A 23,929-nucleotide genomic window follows, 5' to 3' on the forward strand; every position below is an offset into this window, starting at 1 on the left:
TTGTTTGAACTAATTCTTGAATTGTGAATAATATCTTGAAATTTTTTTATTTTTTTCATTTAATTGATTTTATACAATTTAATTTGAATAAATAAACGTGAATAAATAAATTTAAAAATAAAGTAGGCATTTTTTTCATTTAATAAATTAAAGTAGGCAACAATATATACATTATTGTAATATCTCTCAAGTATCTCTCCCTCTCTTCCTCTCTCGAATCTCCCTCTCTCTCTCCTCTTTCATTTTCGACATTCTCTCTCTTCTCTTTCATTTTTGACATTCTCTCTCTCTTCTCTCTCCGGTGACCCAGCCTCATCGCGATCTAGTTCCGGCAACCTAACCCCGTTAGGACCCAGCCTGGACCATTCACCCCCAATCGTGTCCAAGCCCCATTGCGACCCACCCCCTCATATATACCCAGTCTCACCGTCACAGCTCCATCACAACTCGCAACCCACCCCCCTCATCGTGACCCGCCCAGCTCTGCCGTGATCTAGATCAACAGTACCTCCGGATAGAGTTGTTTAAGATTTTGTTTACAGAGTGTTGTGGACATTGTTTGGTATTGTTTAAGATTTTGCTTGGTTGGTATTTGATATTGTATAAATCTCATATGGGCTTGTTGAAATTATTTCTAGTGTGTTTTTTTTTAATAGATGATTGGGCTTCTTTTTTTGTTTGATTTCTTTATATAGAGATCAATTTTTCAGTGGAGGATTCGGGAGAGTTAGAACGACTGCCTGAAAAATTCATTGATTTCTCTTTCCCCACTGTAGAAAGCAACAGCGGGCAGGAATCTTCACTGTAGAAAATACAGAGAAGTTACTCAAGTTACAGTGGGAAGGTGAGCTCGAATAAGGCGGGGTAACTTAAATTAATTTTTGAGTTTGAGTGTCGTTTGAGTTCTCACACGTCAAATGCAAACTTGAGTAAAGTTTACTTTCAAGTGGGCATTTCTCGAGTAAAGTAGAGCAACCGAACCGGGCCTTAATTTACTGATTTGAGTTTTTAATTTAAGTTGATATGTAATTTTATGTAAGAACTTTTTACTGTAATAAAAAAATTAAATGTAATTATTTTTAAAAATTTTTTACTCTAATAAAATTTAAATTTTAAACTGGGTAAAATGAAATAAGCTAATAATGCGATTTGGTAATAATAGTACTTTTGAACTCGATGATATCGAGATCGTCTCCAAAAACAGTTTCACTTCGCTGCTAGATCGTTATTGTATTTTTATTATTAGTGTGTGAATATATATATCGCTAGTGTAGTGGTGGCTTTTCTCTCTCGTCTCGTCTAAGCTAGGCTTCCATGTCTCTCTTGAACCAGATCTTTAACAGAGGTGTTTTTGGCGCAAAATGGTAAGTAACCTTTTCATCGATATTAGCTTCGATAATTATCACCTTCGATAATTCAAGGGTTTAACTTCAATTAGTTATTGGATTCTCTATTCTGATTTCAAGCTTTTACTCTGCACTTGATTGCGGCTTTATGATTATCGAAATTCTTTGGGTCAAATCTTGCTTAATTGTTTTTGAAACTTGGAAGGGAGTTTTGAGAGAAAGCCTAAGATTTTTTTATTTATATTTTTTATGGGTGATTTTGAAGCAAAACATGTTTGAATTTGGCGATATCGCGCATCAAATTGCTGCAAAACAAGAGAGATTTGCAGACACGGAACATGCGGAAGGAGATTGCTCAATTTTTGCAGACTGGCCAAGAAGCTATTGCTCGAATTCGGGTTGGATTGCAAATATCTGATGAATTGTGTTTTTTTTAATTATTTTTTTTATTTTTAAGATTTATCTTTTTTGCTTACTTTGAAATTTGGTTAGGTGGAGCATGTCATACGAGAACAGAATACATGGGCTGCTTATGAGATATTAGAGCTCTTCTGTGAATTTCTTCTTGCTCGTGTTCCCATTATTGAAACCCAGAGGTAAAGTTTTAAATCCATTGTTCTCGTGAATTTCTTGTGCGTAATGATATGCTTTAGCTTCTATTGTGACTCAAATCATGAAGCACTAAAGGACCAAGTGTGTACCAAAATCTTGTATGTCTGATACTTTGATTAATGATTTATCAATTTTTGGCCTACTCAATTGGGAATACCTTCATTGAGAAGCTGCAGTCAGTTATGTGTAGGTTTGGTTTTTCCAAGTACTTTTGATCGTGAAGCTGCACAATTTTTTTTTCTTTTGGGTCATGCCGTTTTCATTCATCTTAGTCGCTGAGATATCTTTCTTGAGCACTAACACATGCCAATAGTTTATATTTGATATAAAAGTTGTCAACACATATCAGATGCTAGGAACCAGGAGTAGAATAAAGGGTTCTCTTTCTTCCATTTCAACCATTAAAATGAACATTTTGTCCCACAACAGCAACCCGAGCGCCACCCTGGTATGGTAGATTAAGTAGGGTTGTGAACCGAGTTAGTTTTGTGCCTTTGAAAACAAATATACAGTTGGGGGTAGCACAATGTGGAGAATGCAGAGAACTAATTTTATCCTAGCTAGCTTTGTGTTATAAAGTTACTCACATTGTCAGTAATTGATAGGTCTTGGTACTTTATTTGCTTATAAATTTAGCAGCTTCCACTACTTTCTATGATTAGATAGAATTTACTTTAGCTCTGGCCTGGATGAAGTATCAAGATTTCCAAGTATTCTATGTTAATATTATATCTTCCCATCACTGGAGAGATAGAAAAAAGTCACTGCAATAGAGAACTTGTGATTAAAGGTTCCTTATGACTTCAAAATACAAACAGCATACAATGTAACTTTGTTTTTGGCCCCGGTATTACTTTATGCTTTACCCTGTATATTTACATTGCAGTGTTCTGCACCATCCAAGACTTGGAAATGGTTTGCTGACACATTTGAAGTGGATGGGTCATTTTACTTCTATCAGGAGTGATTATCTTTGCATTAAGAACTTTATGCTTTTCCTAATTCATGTATGATCACTTCTATCAATCAACTACAACCCACGAGAAATTGCAAAAATGATTGCAGAGTACAAAATGTAATATAATACTATCATTTCATTCTAAACAACTATGAGTTTATAGCATTCTTCAGTATCTTTTGCAGAGAGACTAAAATCAGCTTTTAAATTCCGTAGTTAATACTCAATTTTTTATCTTAACGTCCAAATGCATGTTGTATTTTGCTATTTTTCTAGTATAGTCCTCTTCAAAAAAAAAAATTTCTAGTATAGTCGAATAATGATGGCATTCTGATACCTTTTCTTTCCATTTTTTCATAGTAAGCATGGTCTTTTGATTTAACTAAGAAGGGTTGGAAATCTTTTATACCAGTACACTCAATTTCAGATTAAATATGTTTTCTCAACTGCAGTGCTTTTAACCATCATCTGTAACATAACAGAGAGTGTCCAATAGACCTGCGAGAAGCTATATCAAGCATAATTTTTGCTGCTCCGGGATGTTCGGATGTCCCGGATTTGTTGCATATCAAGAATCTGTTGACTACAAAGTACGGGAAGGAATTTGTCTCAGCTGTGTCTGAGCTTCGTCCTGATTCTGGTGTTAACCGCACTGTTAAGTGGCATTAGTGCATTTCCATATCTGATATATCTGTACAGGTATCTTCCATACTTGTAGAAACTGATATGTTTTTCCATTCTGTTTTTTTCCCTGTTTTAAATTGTATCAACAGATAATCGAAAAGCTTTCAGTTAGTACTCCGTCTGGGGAGCTAAAGCTTAAGGTATTGAAAGAAATTGCACAGGAGTACAATCTGAAATGGGATTCTTCTAATGCTGAAGCAGAACTCAGTAAGAGACATGACGATTTGCTGGTACCTTTTCAAACTTACGTTTCACTTTTTCAGGTTTTTTGGTTAATTGCTTTTTGAATATCGATTGTTTCGTGATCACACGCTCCAATAAACTCTTAGCTGTCAATTATCTTTAGGAGGTAAAATGAATGTAAACAACTTTCATTAGATGATTGTGACATTATATTTTCTGTTCTTCTTGCCTCCAATTTATGAAACATGGTTTTAAATGTGTTATTTGTTCTTCCTCCAGTATGTACTTAATTATGTCTTTCATTTCTTGGCATAGATATGTACATTGTTCCTTGGATGTACGTATGTATGCATATATGAAACCTACATTGTTCCTTGGCTAGTTGGGTCTGCATATATTTTCACCCTCACTGTGCCAATTCTTTCTTGTTCCTGCAATCGTAAATTCTTTATTGCTTATTTTCAGTTGTAACGGCCTATCCTCACCAGTCTTGTACTCTACTCGTTTTAACATAACAAAGTGTGAATTTTTGAATTTGCAAGCAGAATTGTTTTCTCTGTTTGAAGCGCCATTTAATTACAAAATTGTCAATAATGAATACCAGTCCAATATTTGATTTTCTTTAAGTTTCCCAAATAAACATTCAACTGTCAAAAGTAACTCAACAATATTGCAGTTGTCAATGGCAAATATTTTGTTACTGTAACTTTCTCCATCATCATCTATCAACTGCAAACTTTACCCATGCTATTGTTTTTTAGCGAAAATAGTTTTTATTTTCTCACCTGACAGGTAACTTGTATAAACCTACTTCTTTGGAATAATTAGAGTAATAGGCTTTAAGACAAATGACTCCATAACTTGGCTTACCACTTAGGTAGGAGGCTTGTAATGTGTTAGGAATGTAAGGAATGTGGCTTGTTTCGGCGCTCTTTGTTCATCATACCAAACTTCGATAAAATCTTACCTTGCCTAGTAGGTCCAGTTCCAAATTTTTCCTGTTTAGAATCGGTTTGATATAAATGCACCAAATGAAATTGCATTACGATCTACTTAAATTTCTGTTCTAGTGAAGCATTAGGATGGCCTGATAAAAACCAGCCCGGCTTGTCTCTTATCCCGGCTGTAAACCTTTTTCAACAATTACTGTTATGTAAAGTGGTACTATTGCTTCATCACACTTTAACAATTATCTTAAAGATGGATTGCCAATCTGATTTGGTAATTTGTCTTATAACTTCGTAAAAGTCATCCTCAGCTTTCTTATCTGTTTTGTATAGTTCAGCTTAATAGTCACTTTTGCTAATAAGGATCCAGTAGATTGAAGTGAGAATTGCTTTTGGTTATTTGACCAACTTTTGAAACTCAGCTATAATAATGTTGAAATTTGAATTTTTATCCATACTTTAGCGCAATGTGGGAATTTTTTTATGATTAAGCTTTTCATGTTAGTTACTATATAAACAAAATTGATTTGTGCTTTTACAATGACATCTTCAGGGTGGATCAAAGCAAATAGGTGGCAGAGCTGGATACTCCCAAACTCCCTGGAAGCAGATTTCTTGTGAGTCATCAAATTCTGATGGGGCGCATCCATTTACTCCAAACAATGTTAAACAAGAACCTCAACAACCTCAAGTTCCAAAACCTTTAAATAAAGCGTCTTTGCCCGGTGCTACTGAAATTCAGCCATCGGTTAAAGATGATAATTATGCAGTGCCAATTGTTGATGCCAAAAGGGAAACGGTACCACGGACATCAGATATCCTTGAGAAAGCTAGAGCTGCAATTGCTGCTGCAGAGCGTGCGTCTGCTAATGCCCGGGCGGCTGCGGACCTGGTGACTCCAAAATTTGAAAGGAAGTCATCGTAGCTCATGCCTGTATTTCGAAAACAAATAAATAAAATGAGAGAACAAAGGGAAACAAATAGTAAGCTCCTGGTATCCTTTGATTTCACTGTGGAAAACTCTCAGGACCGGATAAAAAAATCTACTTTTACACATGTTACTAAGTGAGTGCAAAGGGTTACACTGAATTGTGAATACCAATGTTGTGTCTTGGATATTACCATCCAAAATTGTATTATTGTTATTATCATGATTATTTTCCTTTTCATAAGATTCAGAAACTCGCCTTAGAGCAATGCATGTCCCAGAACTAAGTTTTGTATTTTTTCCATATGGACTGATTAGTAGGATCTTTATCAGCCATTCCCACTGTACATCGTATACATCCAGCAGTCACCAGAAAAAAGGATAGAGCCAATATTATTGAGGCATTGTAAACACAGTCATACAATAAAGTTAACTAATGGGATAAATTAGTGACATAAATTTCCTTTTGAGCACATGGCCCTGTAGCAACAGTCCCCAATAGCTTTCTATTTTTCTGCTTGATGATGAATGTTCTGTTCATAAGGAGAAGGGATACCGGATAAAAGTATACTTCATAGTACTAGTCATGAGGATTACTTTGGGAAAAAAAAAAGATTTAAAGTCAAATTAATTGGAGTTATCTCCCGATTACAATAAAATGCAAGTATGCAACTACACAATAAAACAAACACTGATATTTAATACACAGCTTTGCAAAGAGTTCAAATGCCTCGCATGCATCAACAAAATTGTGATACAAAAAAAAAAAAAAATCTAATTTTTATGTAATTGCAAAAATCATTTTTTGAGATTTGTAAAATAAATCAGTAAGAAATGAATTATTACGACATTACAATCACCCACCACACGGAAAGAAAAGGGCATGAATTCATTTAAAAAGTGAACTCCGAATACTTGTTTGTTGGATATGAAGGAAGCATCTCAATTTCTGAATATTTGTGGGGTTTGTGAAACTTTTTAGTACATATAGTTTTAATCGTTTACTTCAATTAATATTCTGGGCTAAATCCAGATTTCATTTTTATTCTTGAACCTTGTGATTTTCCAAACTGAGAAGACCCAAGTTAGAGGATGGAAGACCTCTTTATATACCCCTTTTTATTGTGGCACTGCTCAAAAGTATAACCATACCATAATTGATTAGAAGTTTCTCCAATGTTGCATTACTTCTATAACTTCATCTCACTCCAAAAATAAGTAAATAAAACAAGTTCTATGACTTCGGGCCCGTTCACTTCGCTGATTCGAGTTAAGATGTGATTTTATGTGAGAATTTTTTACTGTAGTAAAAAAGTTAGATGTGATTGTTTGTGAGAGCTTTTTACTGTAGCAAAACTCGAATTGGTGAAGTGAACGGGCCTTCATCCTCAGGAAATTTTGTCAAATATCGTGATATATATATTAGTTTCCTATTATAAGTACGGATTTCCTATTCAAATCCCAGGCAAGATAATGAAGTTTGCCATCAGATTTTTTTTTTTTTAACGGAAAAAAGTTTACCATCTAAATTACAAGTACGGATTTGCTAATGTACAAAAAGCAAGGACATAATAGTAATTTAATTACCCCCAACAATCTTTCTCCTTGAACACGTACTAATAAAAACAAAAAGAGAAAAAGGGAAGAGCTCAGTTACATGAAGTGGCAAACCATGATTGGTTATGAAACAACCAGAAAAGAGAAGCTGAATCCCCAACCCCAACCCCAAACCCAAACCCCAAACCCCACACAAAAGTTTGATATTAGTCAGAACAAACCAAAACATTCTTGTTTGCTTTGCCAGAAACACACACACTCCCCGAACTACATGCACTCTCAACAACACTGACCTCACAATAAGTTGAGTTCCCCTAGGTTCCATGTTATATATATATATATATATATATATAGCCCCCTACTTACTGATCATCTAGCTAGACTTTGCAACATATCGTATCTAACCCCTTTATTTGCTGCCAGTCTTTGCAGGCTTATACAAATTTTGCATATTACTGCTATTTGATGATTTGTTTTTTATATAAAATATTTACTCTTTTTTTCATCCACAAATTGCAAAATATGGAAAATGTAATTATTTACTCTTATTGAGTTTTAATGCCATTATGTTTAAATTGATGGTTATTCATTATCTCATGATTAATATTATAGGTGGGACTTATTCTCTAACATTTTTGACCCACATAATTAGGTTTTGTACCGAGAACCTTTAGCAAATCAAATATACAATAGTGTTTTAGCGCTATTATGATTAATTCTTTATGTGTGAAAATTAAGCGCTAAATGACATGAAAAACATTTAAAATTGTCACATTGTTAGTTAGATCCTATTAATTAATTACAATTCTTGTGTTACTTTATGTTTTTGTCATCTTACAAACGCGGTTTATAAATAATCTTACTTTTGTTCCTCTTACATATTTATATTATAAGATCTTCTTATATATTGTACTCTATTGTTGTAATGTTAGATTTGTTAAGTTATGGAATTATTTCTGATTGCCTTACGCAGTAACAACGCAGTACTTTGGAGATTCCACAATTATAATTTAAGTTGCCTTAATTTCTTTTACATATTAGGGGAATTGACTTTAGGATTAACTAGAGAGAGCAGAGAAAACACGGAGAGTTGATATGTGTGCTATTTTCATTTATAAACTTCTTATTCATTGTAGTGTACATTTTTTGCAGCTAATGAAAGTGAGCATAGCTCTCTCACATTAAAAGTGCGAACCATTACAAATTTACTTGTTCTTTTTTTTTTCTTATGTGATTTTATTATTCTTGCTAGTATAAAATTAGGGTGTCTAATTCTAAACAATCCGTATAAAATACATCAAATTAAAATATCTATATGTATAATTGAAATAAAGACTGTCGATTTGAAACAGTGCCCTACTGGTATTTTCGATATACCTTACCAAAGAATTATCATTATATAACATATATGGAGCATATATATATATTATATATATATATATATATTATATATATAAATATAGTCACAGTTCTCAACGATATTATGAACCGGTCTCTCTCATGCAAAGCACAAAGATAACCCACGTCTCTGTGTTTCACAAAAGACACACAGTAGTCATGCATGAAATTTCAGCAAAAAACCAGTTCTGTGAGAGGGGAGGCATACTAGCTAGCGGCCGTACATATATTCACTGTGTGACAGAGAAGGAGAGAGAGAGCGCTGATATATATGATCATCTTTGTGGTTATTACATGTGTGTGTGTGAGAGAGAGAAAGAGAGTGACAAAGATGTAACGTGGGTTTATAGCAGGAGAAGTAATAAAAAGACAGACAAGTGAATGAGACGAATAAATAAAAACCTGGTGTGAGTGAATGATAGCATTGCCATAAGAGGAGGGTGTTCTCTGATCCCCTCCAACCGCGTGATCTACCCCAAGAAGCCACATTGATTTTGTTGAATTGAGGGGTCGTTTTCCTTTCTTGATTTTCGTTTTCACACGGACATTTTTCCATTGGTCGCTTCAGATCTGCTGATCCTCCTTCGCATAAATCATGTGTGTGTGCATATATATTATAACTATTAGAAAGAAATAAAACTGATTTTAAAAAAATTTAACACATGCTGACTAGATTGGTACCCATTACAATACTGTTTAGTGCGTAGATTTAAACTATACGTACAATTTAAGTCTATTTACTAAAATTTTTGTTTCACGAAAATTTTAATTCTATTCAAAACCTAAACCAAATGGGCTGTAAGTAACCCGTTATATATCAAACCCTCCACTCTAGTTGTTCTTTCGTGTGTATATATATATATATATAAGTAAAATGAAATTAAGATATGGTTGCTAGCCAAAAATTTGGAAAACTAAATTACGCAGCGATACAGTACTTAATACACTGTGGAAACACAGATCACTGTCATCTATAGATATATAGACTTTGTAGACTAATTATGGGTAGTGCCGTGGTGGGTCTCATTTACTTCACTCACACCAGGTTTTTCTTTAATTATGGCAACGTATATATCATTATATATCTTACCTTATTACCATTTGATTGGGCATAAACGAGAGTTTTGTGATGGAGTGCATGATTATTACTTATAACCTTATCATGATCTTCTTCAAGTCTCATTATTCTATCCAAAAGAACCAAACAGAATAGACAAAAATAAGTTGGATATGATCCGCATATCGCCAAGATAACTCATTATTGATCACATCCATACCTTTTGAAACTTTTATCTTTTTTTCTTTGGCTTTTCTTCTTGTTTAACTTGACCTATAACATGTGCAAATCCTTTAAGGTTTGCATGTTTAGATTCTACAAAAAGAAAATGTTGCATGTTTAGATTAAGGACTTTTAACTAATTTTTATGGTATAATTATATATATAGCAAAGATAAATATATAAGAAGATAAATTAATTATCTTTATGCTTTTTCATAATGTGTGCAGCAAAAGTGAGGCGTGTCAACGATCTCCATTACCAAGAGTATCATTGCTGGCGGAAGCCTAGGAGCCTCTAAAGTGATACTGCAATTTAAGTGTATCTTAATGTTGACCCTACTGTCACATTTTGGATTCGCCCCTCAAGCCTACTTAAATATATATATATATATATATATATATTAAGATAAATATATAATGGAATAAGGCCTTAATTTGCATGACTATATATATAATTTGTGTGCGTATATATTGTATGTATGTGTTTGTTTAAACATGCACACTTCTAATTAATATATATATATATATATATTAGGCTAAAAGACAGAAAGTATAATGCCTTTTATGAATCGATTAAAGAGAAACAAAAATAGAGACATAATAGACAACAAAATATGAGTTTGAGACAATAAATTGGAGCAGTCATGTCATAAAATTGCTTAACTAGTAGATTTGCCAGATCTCTGGAAACAGAAAACGGCCGTTATGTGCTTTGCCATTTTTCAAGCCAATTACATGACTGCTTCAAGCACCCAAAAAAAAAAGCCTAGATTGACTGCGTCTTGATTAGACAACACAAGCAGCTATACATTATACTTAAATAAGTAACTAGAAAAGATAGAACAAGTTTTCTTTATTTTCCATCACAGGCACTTTGCAATCGCAGAACACATAGATCTTGGCAAAATTACAAACGGTTAAAAAAGATAATATATGTTATGCCAGACACAGCGTCTGAGGCATAATATATATATACAGACACATACATATATATATATATATATATATATATATGTATATGGAGTTGGTGGCAGAAAAAACTTACTGCCAAAGCTGCTGAAAGGATATAGGCGATCATTAAAATTTGAAAGCAAGGAAACTAAAATAAACAAATAATCTCCAGTTTTTATATAGGGAAGAATCCATCGTACATAATTATAATATGAAGCTAGCTAGGCCATGCAGCAAATACAGCTTTAAACATTCACTCATTTTTTGTGTTGCATGAATGAGTCAATAGCTGTCTACTTTTGGCTGCAGCTATTATGTTGTCCTTGAACTCTCTCTCTTTCAGATCTCTGTATTGACACTTGGATGCAACTTTTTTAGTGTAGTTCAGAGCCTTTATATCACAAAGATCCATGTACATGTGTGTGTGTATATATATATTATAATATGATCATCTCTCTTATCTCTCTTCCCGCTCTGTGTAATGTTGCTATTTTTCTCAAGCTTTATTTGCAGTTTCGTACCTTCTTTTTGGTTTTTTGTTTTGTTTTGTTTTGTTTTTTCGCTTTTGTGTTCAAATCGCAGCGAGGAAAATAATACAGTTGCTAGCCATGTTCAATAATTCTCTCTGAATTTGTAAGGAAAAGAAAAGGAAAATTAAAATAAAAAAACGGCTCTTCAATTATGTTATTATCAATCATTGCGTATATGTACGTGCTATATATATGTGAAATAATTCTTTGAGCACTAATTTTATTTTATTTTTGGAAGATCTCTTTGAGTGGCTATGATAAAGAATGTTTACTTAGTTAATAATCAATTAACGTATTTCTAAACTTTTGGCGGCATTTCTCATTCATTCATCGATCATATAGAAAAGGATTATAGGTAGAAAAAAGGGACTTAGATCATTTGTCTAATTTTGATATTCAAATTATGTCTAACTAATCACATGGTGATACCTTGTAATATTCTTTTAACTATTTCAATGTTTGAAACTATTAAATAACTTGACAAGATGTAATTAGTTTAAGACACAACAAATTTGAGACACGACAAATTGATCTGAATCCACGAAAAAGTGGGTTACTTTATGTTAATAAATTATAAAAGGAATATCACAAACTAATGACATGTTTACTTATCCGTAATCGGAGTGGACATGAATCGGAATGGACAAGATTCAGAGTTGACAAAAATCAGAGTCAGAATAAGCTATTTACTTAGGTTCTAGGAATGGAGTCGGAATCAGTCCCAATCTCATTCATGCATTTACTTACGCCCAGAATTAGAATAAACTGTTATAAATTTACTTACCTACCCTTTTAGTAGATTTTTGTGTGTTGAACTTTAAAAAAAAAAAAAATTATATATTATGCTAACTATCTTAATATTAGGATAACTAATTATTAATTAGATTTTTTTAATCACACCTAATTAATCATTTAAATTAGGATAACTAATTAGTAATTAGATTTTGTTAATCATCTTCTTTTGTGCTAAAAGTTGAGACATGGTTACTCTACATTTTCAACATATAAAATTAGATTTAGCATTGCATTGCATATTATAGAAAACAAAAATCAACTTAGGACATAGATTGAAAAAATGAAAAGCAATAGGCATTAACACAAGAATAAAATTATAAGCATAAAAAAAAATATCTGAGTTTCATTTAATTATTTGCATTGATATGAATTCGTCCATGGCACTAGTAAGAAAGAAAGAAAAAAAATATATCAGAGGAAGTGAACAAGGAGATACGAGAGGCGTGAAAGTAAATTAGGACATTTTTTTAATTTTTTACTTTTTACTTGTCTATTCACAAATTTGTTAGTAGAATTAAAGATAAAATCGTAATTAACATTTACTATTAGGATTAAGAGTGCCAATTCGGTGAGGGGTGGGGGAAGTATCAATCTCATTCCTCAACCCAAATTAGTGTGGGACCCACACATTTATACTCTCATTCCAAAATAAAAATGTGTAAGTAAATATGAGATTGATTCCGATTCTCAATTTTTATTCTCCACTCTTGATAAAGTAAACATGCCATAACATTCTTGGGGTTGCTAATGAATAATTAATTACATGTCAAAAGCCTGAAAATCATCTAATCAGACTAGAATTGAACCTTATGGTTCCATGTCTTTAGAACTAACTACTAGGAAGAATATATAACATTAAACTAATTATAAAAAGTATGAAAAACGAAAAGTAGGTTGTTATCTACTTGTAGGTAGAGCTAGGTTTCAGACGTATAACCAAATCAGGTTAAGCACAACCAGTCTGGAGGCTGCTCAAATGTGTGGCTCAATTAGTAATAACCCAAAAAAAAAAAAAAAAAAAAAAAAAAAAAAAAAAAAAAGGGGGGGACGTGTTGCAGTCCAGCTTAACCTATGTGTTCAGTACTTATAAGTCTCTGCGCTCGAATACTTATGTGTTAGGGGATAGGGGTCTGAGGGCTGCTTTCATTGGCCTTCTTATCAACAATCTGTCTCTTCCATAGCTTCTGTTGTCCGATCTCTTTTTTTTTTTTTTTTTTTTTTTTTGTACTAATCCATATTCTTCAGTACTATATATCTCTTCTTCTTCTTTTTTTTTTTAATATAGATAGATTTTCATTTCTCCTTCAGTCAAGCATGAAAATAACTTTCACTTTTAAGTATCTGACGGCTTAATCTGCGAAATTCTTACAATCATGGCAACATTAGGCCAAAAATCGGATTGCTTTATTAAAGCATTGGTCCTATATAGCCTATGACTGCACGATAAGATTTGATTAGTGAGTTTAGGGTTTCTATTTCGAGCATGTTTATCTTTTCTTTCCTAGAACCAATCAAACCAATCTACATAAAAGCTAGTCTATTTATATGAACAAGTTTTCAATAGTTATCTTTTTATTAATGGTCACTTTTAAATATAAAAATTTAATAATTTAGTGTGATAAAAATCTAAATATAAAAATTTGATAATAGTCACCCGAAATTGTCAATTCAATGTGTATATTATTATTATTATTATTATTATTTTATTAGGCGCGCATATATATATATATATATATGATGCAACCGCGTATATATGAAGTTACTGGTTATAATTTATTGGGGAATATATATCTTGAGCATAAAGCTATCGGAAAGCTTCTAGGATTCACCAAAGAGTGAGTTTATCTCAAGTAATTGGCACCTCTATTTCTATTAATATAAGGCCTTAAGTAGTACCCTAGTTCTTAATTAGCTCAATAACTCATGTTCTATATGGTTTATTGACCCTCCAGGTTTTGAAATTAATTCAGTCGTGTGGCCAAAGAGAAATCAGAAAGAGAGCAACTTATATAACTCTTGTTAGATAAATTGTGCTCTCGCTTGTCGACCACAATCAGAAATTAGAAAAGAAACGTATACATAATCAATGATCATCAACTATAATTGTAGAATATATGGTTACGTTTAAAGATATTTTATATTCGGTTCTTTTTTCCCCTTCTTTGCCAAGCTAATTATGGTTATTAGGATTTTCAATCCAACTTTGTGTCAGCATTTATTATTATGAAATTGTTTTGCTAGGTCTCAGGAATTCATTTTTGAATATTTGTTTCCTAATTTATTTACATTTGTTGTGATTACTTTTTGACTTTCAAGAATGGAAACTACTTGATTTGTTTGGTATCTTTTTTTTTAGAAAACTTGGTAAGCAATATTGAGTACTTTCTTGATTTAATTCAAATCCATTTGATTGAGATTTTTCTAATAAAATTTGGATTTGAATATGAGTATAAAGAAAACTAACAAAGCCCCCATTTGGTTCCTTAGTTTGAATTTTGTTGATTTGAACTTTTTAATTTGAACCAAAAAATTCAAATTATGTGGTTTAATTGTAGTTTGAATTGATATTTGGATGTATAGTTAAAGTTTTGAACCTATCATAAAATTTAAATTTGTGTTTGGTATGTGTGAAAAGCAGAGAAAGTGGACACCTTTTCATTGTTTAGAAATGGTTTGAACGGTTAAATTTGAAGGGGGGGCTAAACTCAAATATGGGTCATTTAACTCAATTCAAACGAGAAATATAATTCAAACTGCATGTTTATTAAACGTCAGTTCAAACTGTGCTAACCGTTCAAACTGAGTTGAATTGAACTAAATTAGTAAAACAAACGGGGCTAAAGTTGATTTTATTTATGGTTTCTAAATTATGGCTGGAAGAAAATCCATTTGTTAGCACAGTAGGAGCACGGAGGCATGACTGCCGACACAATAGAGTCAAACTTTTCTACTTTAGTTCAAATTGAAGCTTTGGCACGCTGGGATCCAAATTTAAGTCTAATCTGAAGGAAATCTAGTCCTAGGTCAAGGATCGTATTAGACACTTTCTCATACATAGTTTTTGCTTATTTAAGTGATCACATATTATGTTTCACCTTCAGAGCTTAATAGAAGAGAAAGAGAGAGATGAGCTGAAGCCCGATGTACTCGAAGTACATCAGTGGGACCGAAAGCAAGTTAAAGAGTTGGAGTAGTGGGTTCTCCATTAGTGCAGTTTTGTAGCATGCTTATGATGCCAATCTCTTGTAAATGTAATCCAGTGTGAATGAAATCCTAAGTTTTATTTGGTGTGATTAGCACGCGTGTCTTTTTCCTTGGAGATTTTTAGCCACGTTAAATAACTATACTGCTATGTCTCTTGACGTTTCTATATATTTTCTTTCATAACAAAGTTTAAGTTGTTTCACGCATATAGAACACCGATTATTGTATGTCAGGTCTTAACAATGGTTTTCTAGTAGAATAATTTTTTGGTACAGATACACCTTCAACTTTACGAGTTTGGCAAATTGATCTCTCAATTTTTAATCGTAGCAATTTACCCCTTAAGTTTTGAAATTCGTTACAATATTGATCAAATTAAAAATGAAGTTAAAATTTTGGATGGTTTCTTTCACGTGAGTATTTGACTAGAGTAATTCTGATCTTTTTGCATCAAATTAGTCCCATATGCACATCATGAGCGATAAATTCTTTGAAATTGGGGGTTAACCATTTTGAGGGAAAAAATGGGGTCCCCCAATTTCAAAAATTTTGTACTCATAATGTATATATAGGGATCAATTTGATATAAAAAGATCAGAATTATGTTTATTAAATACTCAAGAAACCATCCAAAATTTTAAGTACTCCGCTTTTAATTTGACCTACATTGTAATGAATTTCAAAGTTTAAGAGTGAATTGTTAAGATTAAAAATTAATAAATCAATGTGTGAAACTCGTAAAGTTGAGGGAGTATCTGTATAAAAATAAATAAATAAATTTTTGAGCTTCATGTTTTAGAATTCCGCGTTGAAGTGTTTTTTTTTTTTTTTTTTTTTTTTTTCGGAGCAAATTCCGCGTTGAAGTTAGGTCTCCATAGTTTGCAACACTTTGTATTGAGTTTTATTTTTTATTTTTTATTTTTTTTTGAAAGACGTATTTAGTATTTTATATAACTTTATATAATCTCCTGTCATCTCCAACAAAAGATTTTTAAATTATAAATTAATTTCAGTCTTGAAATTTTTTATTGTAATGAAATCTTTTAGTTAGACGATCTCGATCGAGTTTATTTTTTTTAGCAATATCAATTTTAAACCTTTCAAAAACCAAATGCCAATGTTTCCTGTTTCTTTATAGTGTTTGTGAAAATTAGGTAGAATATTTAAGGTGTGAAATCTAAAAGAAGGTACATAAATGTTCAACAGTAAATAATGGGTGCGTTTGGTAGTGTTTTTTAGAATCCGAAATCACTTCTCTAGTCATCAAAAGCTGATAATAGTGTTTGGTAAAAATCATAAAAAGTGATTTTTAAAGAATTTTTGAAAAATCTACAGCCAAAATCAGAAGCAGTCCAAATGCAATTTTGGCTTTTAGATTATGCGGAAATAAACATAGTACAATTAATGATTATCAACAAAGTTATATTAAATAATTAATTATTAATTACAAATTATATTATATATAAATTAATAATTAATAAATAGATATACTTAATAACTAATAAATAGATAGTAATTACTTAATTATTAATTAGATATTAATTTATTACTATTAAGTTTTTAATTTTGTTAATAAAATAATAAATAATATAGTAATTATTTATTTAGTTAAAGATTAATTGATTATACTTATCAATAAGTAATATATTAATCAATAATAATTAATAATTGATCATTAGTAATTAATCATTATAAAAAGAATAATTACCAAAAATTGATCATGTGATATATCAAATAATAGATTATTAAATAAACATTAGTGATTAATTAGCTAATTATTTAATTATGTAAGTAAAAGTTAATAATTTAAATAGTAAAAGGAATATTAATAAATTATGTATATACTAATTATTTTTCTTAATGCACTAATTAATTACTTATAATCTAATAAATATGAGTACATTACTAACATAGTAATTACTTATAATTAATTACTAATTGCTATTTTTAATTATTTAGCATATTAATTCATTATATATATAGTTTAATTACTAATTTACTCATTAATGATAACTTATCCATTATTATTATATTATTAATATATTAATTTTTATTTGCTAAATAATTATCAATTATTAATTACTTTATATATTAATTTAAGATTATTAATTACGGTCATCTTAACTACCCACAGTAATTAAACCTCACAATTTACCAAACGCTATTACACTGCTTTTAGAATCAGCAAAACTTGTATAATTACAGTTTATCAAATACTCATCTGTTTTTTGTAACAGCTACTTTTTCCTTCAGCACAGCTAAAAGTAATTTTTTTCAAAATCTATAGCACTACCAAACTGGCCCAATATTGCTTTGCAGCGTACGCTTGCCATAAGAAAACTAATTTACGTCTTTAGCAAAATATATATAGATGAATTTTTAATTGTTACGTTTTCAAAGGTGGTCACCTCTAAATATATAAATTTAATGACGTATCGTAATTAAAAAAATCCACTTTAATTTATTTTAGTCAACTATTCAATTTATTATAACTATCGGATTAATATGATAAATATTTAAGCAACCATTAAAACCACGCCTATATATAGTCTTAGCGGATCATGCAACATTTTCTTTTTGTTCAATGCTACAATTACAATCCTTTGTACATCTATTTTCTTTAAAGTGAAAATTTTCCCTTACTATGCAACATTTACTCAAATAGAATATAGTCATGTCAAGTTCAACTAAATTAAAAGATATACAAATCAATATTAGTACAATACCTTAATTATCAGCACTCATTTTTTTATTTTTATATTTGAAATTTACTTTATTTTGGTTAATTCCAATATAATGTTGCCTAACCATCGAAAAAAGAAACTCAGTGTGTGTTACATGTGTATGTGAGAGGGGAGAGAGAGAAACAACTCTGAGATTGTGTGCTCTTTCTATTATTTAGAATGCATGTATAAATCGATATACATATATATATATATATATTTGTGATGATTACTATTAAGAATTTACGAAGATATCTCAATTAAATTGGGACTCTCTAAATTCTAAGTTCAAATAATAAAAGAGATACAAAAGGAAAGAAGAAAAAGAAACAGGCCCGAAGGCATACAAATCAAATATAATATAACGCTCCTAAAGGAAAGAAGAAAAATCCTGGTATCGCCACAAAGTCTACTTAAAAAAAAAAAAAAAAAAAAAAAAAAAAGAGGCACCGTAGAAAGAGATTATGATTATCTAAACCTTTCCCCGTGCTTATTACATAATGAGCAACAGGAAGTCAGCTTAGTACCAGACGTCCTAGGATTTTCTTTCGAGACCAAGCAAAAGGTGTCAAACTAAGAGAGACCGTCTAATCTTGAGGGGAAAAAAAAAGTAAGTGCTTATTTGTTTCGCGTGTTTAATTTATAATTAAATTTTTTTTTTGTTACGGTGTATTCTTTAAAAAAAAATTTAAATTTTTTGTTCAATTTTATGAGTTTTCACTTTCACTTTTCACTCTTTGAATTAAAATGCTTGAAGATAAAGTAAAAAAAATCATTAAAAAGTTGATGTTATATGGACATAGTGGTGTTGGATTAGTCCCTCGAATGCCCATTGAGCGAATGTAGAAGAAACGATGCACTTCTGTTTACGAATGGAAATTAGTAAAGGTGTGAAGAAAACCGGACATTTTTAGGTCAAAATTTTCAACTCAAAGAAAGATTGCACTCATAAATTTTCTTTTTTGCTTGTCAAAAAGACAGAAAAAGAAAAGGAAAGGGAGTTTCCACTAATTCTCATCAAGTAATTGGCTAGTTTCCAATTGGTATTCTTTTGAAAATGAACAGTGACAATCAGACCAGAAAAATATACTTACAGATTCCTGAGACTTAAACGTACTGAATAAGACAAAATCAATTCGAATGACTAGGCATTAATTAGCAACATTGCTTTAAACTACATGCAATAATTAACCAACTTTTATTGATACAATTGGAAAACCAGCGAAAAGGCTAGTTTGTTTGGTAGAATTTACAGTGCTCCTAGCTTGTGTCATTGTCCCCACTGTGCAACCATGTTGGTAACACTGCGACCATAAATGATCCAAAAAACCATAAATCGTTGGCGTTGAGAGAGAGAGAGAGAGTGAGAGGGAGATGGAGGCCGGAGAGAGAGAGAGGAGAAGGGCCAATTATCATGAGTCTCACCCCTTTGCGGTCAAAGATATGTTGAAGGCTCATGGTTAAACACAAAAGGAAAGAAAAAGGAAAACTAAATGTATTAAAGAAAGAGTTTCTTTTTTGAAAGTGAAAAAAAAAAACAAGAAATATATATTTATACATATATATAATGAAAATACATATACAATGCCATGCAAAATGAACTTGAAAGCAAAAAGGGGGTTGGGAACTTTCAGTTCATATCTAACTCCTTGGCCCACCAAAGCTCTTTGTAGCTTTCGTTTTCACAGTTTGGTAGTACTATTACTACTACAAACCAATACGAAAGACACACCATCTCCAATCTCCCCACAGCTCCAAGCCAAACTAGCTGAGCGTGTCCATGAGCTCAAAAGCTGTCCACAATCCCTGTTAATTTATATATATATATATATATATATATATATATACCTCTTAAATCTCTTTCTTCCCTTCCGTTTCACTACCCCATTTGTCAGCTTGTTAAGTCTCTCTCCTTTCTCGCTATGGTCTCTCTGTCATCATCGAATATCGGTGGGGTGGCGTGTCGATGCAAAGATAAAATTATCATATACTTCCTCAAAAAAAAAAAAAAAAAAAAAAAAAAAAAACTATGGTCTTGAAATCGATTGATCGAAGTAGAACATTGATATGATCATGTACTACTTACAGCAAAATATTAATAGATACAATATTAGCTAGATATTCTATTGATCTGTCGTCAATTCAAGTGTCACCAAAAAAAATTAACTAATTAACACTAGTCATGAATTTTGGAACATATAACAAAAATGAACTCATTTCAATCATGACATTAAAATAGACCACAGACTGTCCGTGAGATCTATATTTAGCATTTTTCTTTTAAGTTGTACTATCTCTGATTATCCCTCAAGTGTATAGCTATATCTAGCTCCACAAAAACCCCAATTCAGTGAAGTGAACCGTCTCTACCACCACTACCGCCCCCAACACTACCCGACTCCGCCAACTCCGCCGCCGCTCGGCCGCTCCCCGGCACAAACCCATGTGCGTGCCCGACCGGTGCCCCAATGCAAGTGTAGTTGGACTCTGCCGCGGCCGCGTAGCTTATGTTAGGATGACAGTACTGCGATGTTGAGCTTGTGTTGCTGCTTAGAACATGGCCAACATAGTAATTATCATTCACCGCCGCATGCTGATGAGCAGGATAGTGTGACGAGAAAGACAAGGGACGCGTAGGAGAGGTGTATAAATAAGGCTGCGAGGGTTGCACCGCCTGCGATGGCAGCGGCGGCGGCGGCGGCGGCGATATGAAGCTTGACGAAGAATTGGAGAACATTCTTGTTGGGAATCTTAGTGGTAACGTTGTGTCTGGTCCAATGTTGCCTGGTGGTGGATGATGATGGTAGCTTCCCGGCGGTGTGATTGGATGACAACAACTAATTGAAAATAATATATATAATATATCATAAGAGGATCTTTAACTATATTGCATCTTACTATGTTAAATTTGCGGTGCGAAAAGAAAGATGGATGTGACCATATATATATATATTTATATATATATATATATATGTACCTGAGGTGGCTTTGGGCGGCTAGGTTATCGTTACTGAAGACCAGCTGACGAGCTCGGTTCAGTGTCTCTGTCTCCCTCTCTGACCAAACCAACACGCACACATACACAAACACAAAAATAATCAAAATCGCATGATAATGTGACCAAGAATTTGAGCAATTGACTAAACAATTTCAACATGGTTTATACACACACATATGTACATGAAATGACTACGCTTGGTGCATTGTTAAATCATTAATAATGAACAGTAGTTGAAGTGATTTCTCTTTTCCCTTTAGCAATATGTGTAGAAATAGTTTAATATATTTGTATTAAGCGAGGTGTTTGAATATTAATATTAAATCTAATTAAAATATTGATGGAAACTAAAGAAATACTGAAAAGACATGCCTTGGCGGTGGCGGTTCATGTGTCCGCCAAGAGCCTGAGATTTGCAGAACTTGAGGGAACAAAACCTACACTCGTAGACCTTCCCACAATCGTCCTTTCCTTCCTTCCCGCCGCTTTTCTTCTTTCTATAACCTGCCCCAATTTCAATCAATTACTACCAACTTCGATATATACTCTGGACAGTGGACACTACCCTCTAAACCCTAATTAACTTAATTGTTATTTTTCTTTTCTTTTTTTGAAATTAGGAACTTAATTGTTTTTAATTATAAGTAACAAAAAATAGTTAAATCTCAAACAGCACATTTTGGTTGAAAATTTTAAGGGATCATATAGCCATAGAGAGAGAGAGAGAGAGAGAGAGAGAGAGAGGGAGAGATGACAAATTAAGGAAGGAGAAGTGCAAAATACACTAGTACTCTTTTCATTACTGAACTATTTATTGTTTCAAAACTTGGGGAAACCACACTTTGGATTTTTAAGTACTATAAATATTAGTGCCATTCATTTTGCCAGTAGTGACAACATTATTATATTTAAAGAAGTAATTTTGTGTGTGTGTGTGTGTACCAGTGGAGGCATCCTCGAGGAGCTGTTGTTTACCATCTCTACTGAAATCATCAGGCAAATTGTTGAGGTCTAAAGGGTTTCCCTCAGGTCGCCTGCAAAACATATCAAAACAATGAAAAGCCAAAAGAAAACAACTTCTTAGACAAAAACAGAATATATATTAAATAAAAACTGAAAAGAGGAAAATAAAAAAGAGTATAAATGAGAGGAAGATATATAGATAGAGAGAGAGAACAAAGTAGTAGAAATAGTGAAATTAAGGTTAAATTTTTGTGGTGGGGGAAGACCTACATGGCACCGACAGGGAAAAAGAAATGAGAGAACTATGTATATATCAGGTTGTTTAAATCAATCGACTTTCTTTCAGATGGGTAAGGATCATATATAACTAAAGCAGCCCCTCTTTGAAAAGAAAATTATGAAGAACTTTCAGTTTGAGACTGCAATATAGAGGCTAGTTGAGTGATGGTGGAAGAAAAAGAGCTTTGAAAGTTCTCTATCAGTTCTTCTGCCAACCCTCTGGATATGGACTCATCTCTCTCTCTCTCTCTCTAGAAATTAATTGAATGAAAAAAAGGGCCAGTGGGTCTCGTGACTTTAAAAAGAAGAGGAGAGCTAGGGAAGTCTCAATCGGTTTGGTTTGAGAGGCAGAGAAAGAGAGATGGAGAGAGAGAGAGAGAGAGAGAGAGAGAGAGACGTTGTCTTTGGTATTATTATTATTTTTTTCTCAATTTTGCCCTTGTTACTAAAGGACGTGGACTAGCTAGGTCTATTGTCCGAGAACTAGTAGTGCTATATGATCATACATCATGTCACGATCGACTAGTTCTTCCAAATATGGTTATAACATTGCTGCGAAACTTTTACCATACAAGAGACTACTTGACAATTACGTCAAAATATTAATGTTCTTGTCTTGTGCACATCTTCTATAGTAGGGACTAAAAAGCAAATATTATTATTATTATTATATATATATATATATATTGTTTAAAGACCAAAGCTAAGAAGCCCTTTTGAATATAATGTCGCAGAAGCACTGCTGTGTGATTATTATTATTATTATGTTGATCAGAAGGGCATGCTACAACAAGTCTATGAGTAACTCTCTGTATATATAGTACATATAGGATTGCCGTGATCATGGAAGTGTTACTATCACTGCCTAATTATTAGAATTTCTATGATCCAATTTGGCATATTGGCTCAACGACGCGAGTGACTTGTTTTATCCTTCAGAAGTATGTGTAGTTGGTCGCTACCTCCTTGTCATTTTCATTGCGTTGTGCGGAGAAGAGAAAGGAAACAAAAAAAAAGTGATGCCCCGGAGAGTACCATTGATATCATACACACACACACATATACATTACACGTATAACATATGTATATATATATATGTGCATTTATTAAATACATATATTAATTCTTCATTTCAATTATACGTTACTTCACCTTTTAAAGATGGAACTGATTTCAGACTGAAAATATAGCCTCTTGACTAGAAGTAACCAAAAATGGTTTTCTAGAAATGGCTAAAATTTTTCAGGTGGATGATTGTAAATGATTATATATATACTGATCAAACTGATAGATATCACCGAGTTATTTCACCTTCTCATCTTAATTAGCAGTAAGTTAAAATCCGTTATACAATTGACTGCTTCTTTCTTATACCCGTTAGTTTAACCATGCATCTTAGTAATTATTAATACAGGCCTACAAACAATAGTCCTACTGTACATGTTAAATAAAATAAATAATTTTTGAAATAGGAATGAACAATATATAGCACATGCATAGTAGCTAGCAGCTAATTATAGAAAACCACATTAATTAAATAAACCACATTAATTATAGAAAACCTTATTCTCAAACTGCTAGAGCTAGCGCACACC

General features: G+C 32.3%; 2 protein-coding genes across 2 annotated transcripts; one reads left to right on the forward strand and one right to left on the reverse strand.

Moving 5' to 3' along the window:
• The first annotated feature begins 1,193 nt into the window (after positions 1–1,193).
• On the forward strand, positions 1,194–5,994 carry LOC21397773 (IST1 homolog). The gene is made up of 6 exons (XM_010105450.2): positions 1,194–1,364; positions 1,612–1,744; positions 1,839–1,942; positions 3,399–3,570; positions 3,690–3,830; positions 5,284–5,994. The coding sequence occupies exons 1-6, from the start codon at positions 1,315–1,317 to the stop codon at positions 5,653–5,655; spliced, it is 972 nt and encodes a 323-aa protein (XP_010103752.2). The 5' UTR covers positions 1,194–1,314; the 3' UTR covers positions 5,656–5,994.
• A 14,411-nt stretch (positions 5,995–20,405) lies between these two features.
• LOC21397774 (zinc finger protein JAGGED) lies at positions 20,406–22,580 on the reverse strand. Its single transcript, XM_024170356.1, has 5 exons — positions 22,326–22,580; positions 22,035–22,126; positions 21,465–21,596; positions 21,072–21,150; positions 20,406–20,931 (listed from the first exon to the last, which is right to left on the reverse strand). Coding segments are annotated over exons 1-5 (795 nt in total). The 5' UTR covers positions 22,328–22,580; the 3' UTR covers positions 20,406–20,441.
• Positions 22,581–23,929: the final 1,349 nt, after the last annotated feature.

This window comes from Morus notabilis, unplaced genomic scaffold (assembly GCF_000414095.1).
Source record: "Morus notabilis unplaced genomic scaffold, ASM41409v2 Scaffold6, whole genome shotgun sequence".
NCBI classification, from domain to species: domain Eukaryota; kingdom Viridiplantae; phylum Streptophyta; class Magnoliopsida; order Rosales; family Moraceae; genus Morus; species Morus notabilis.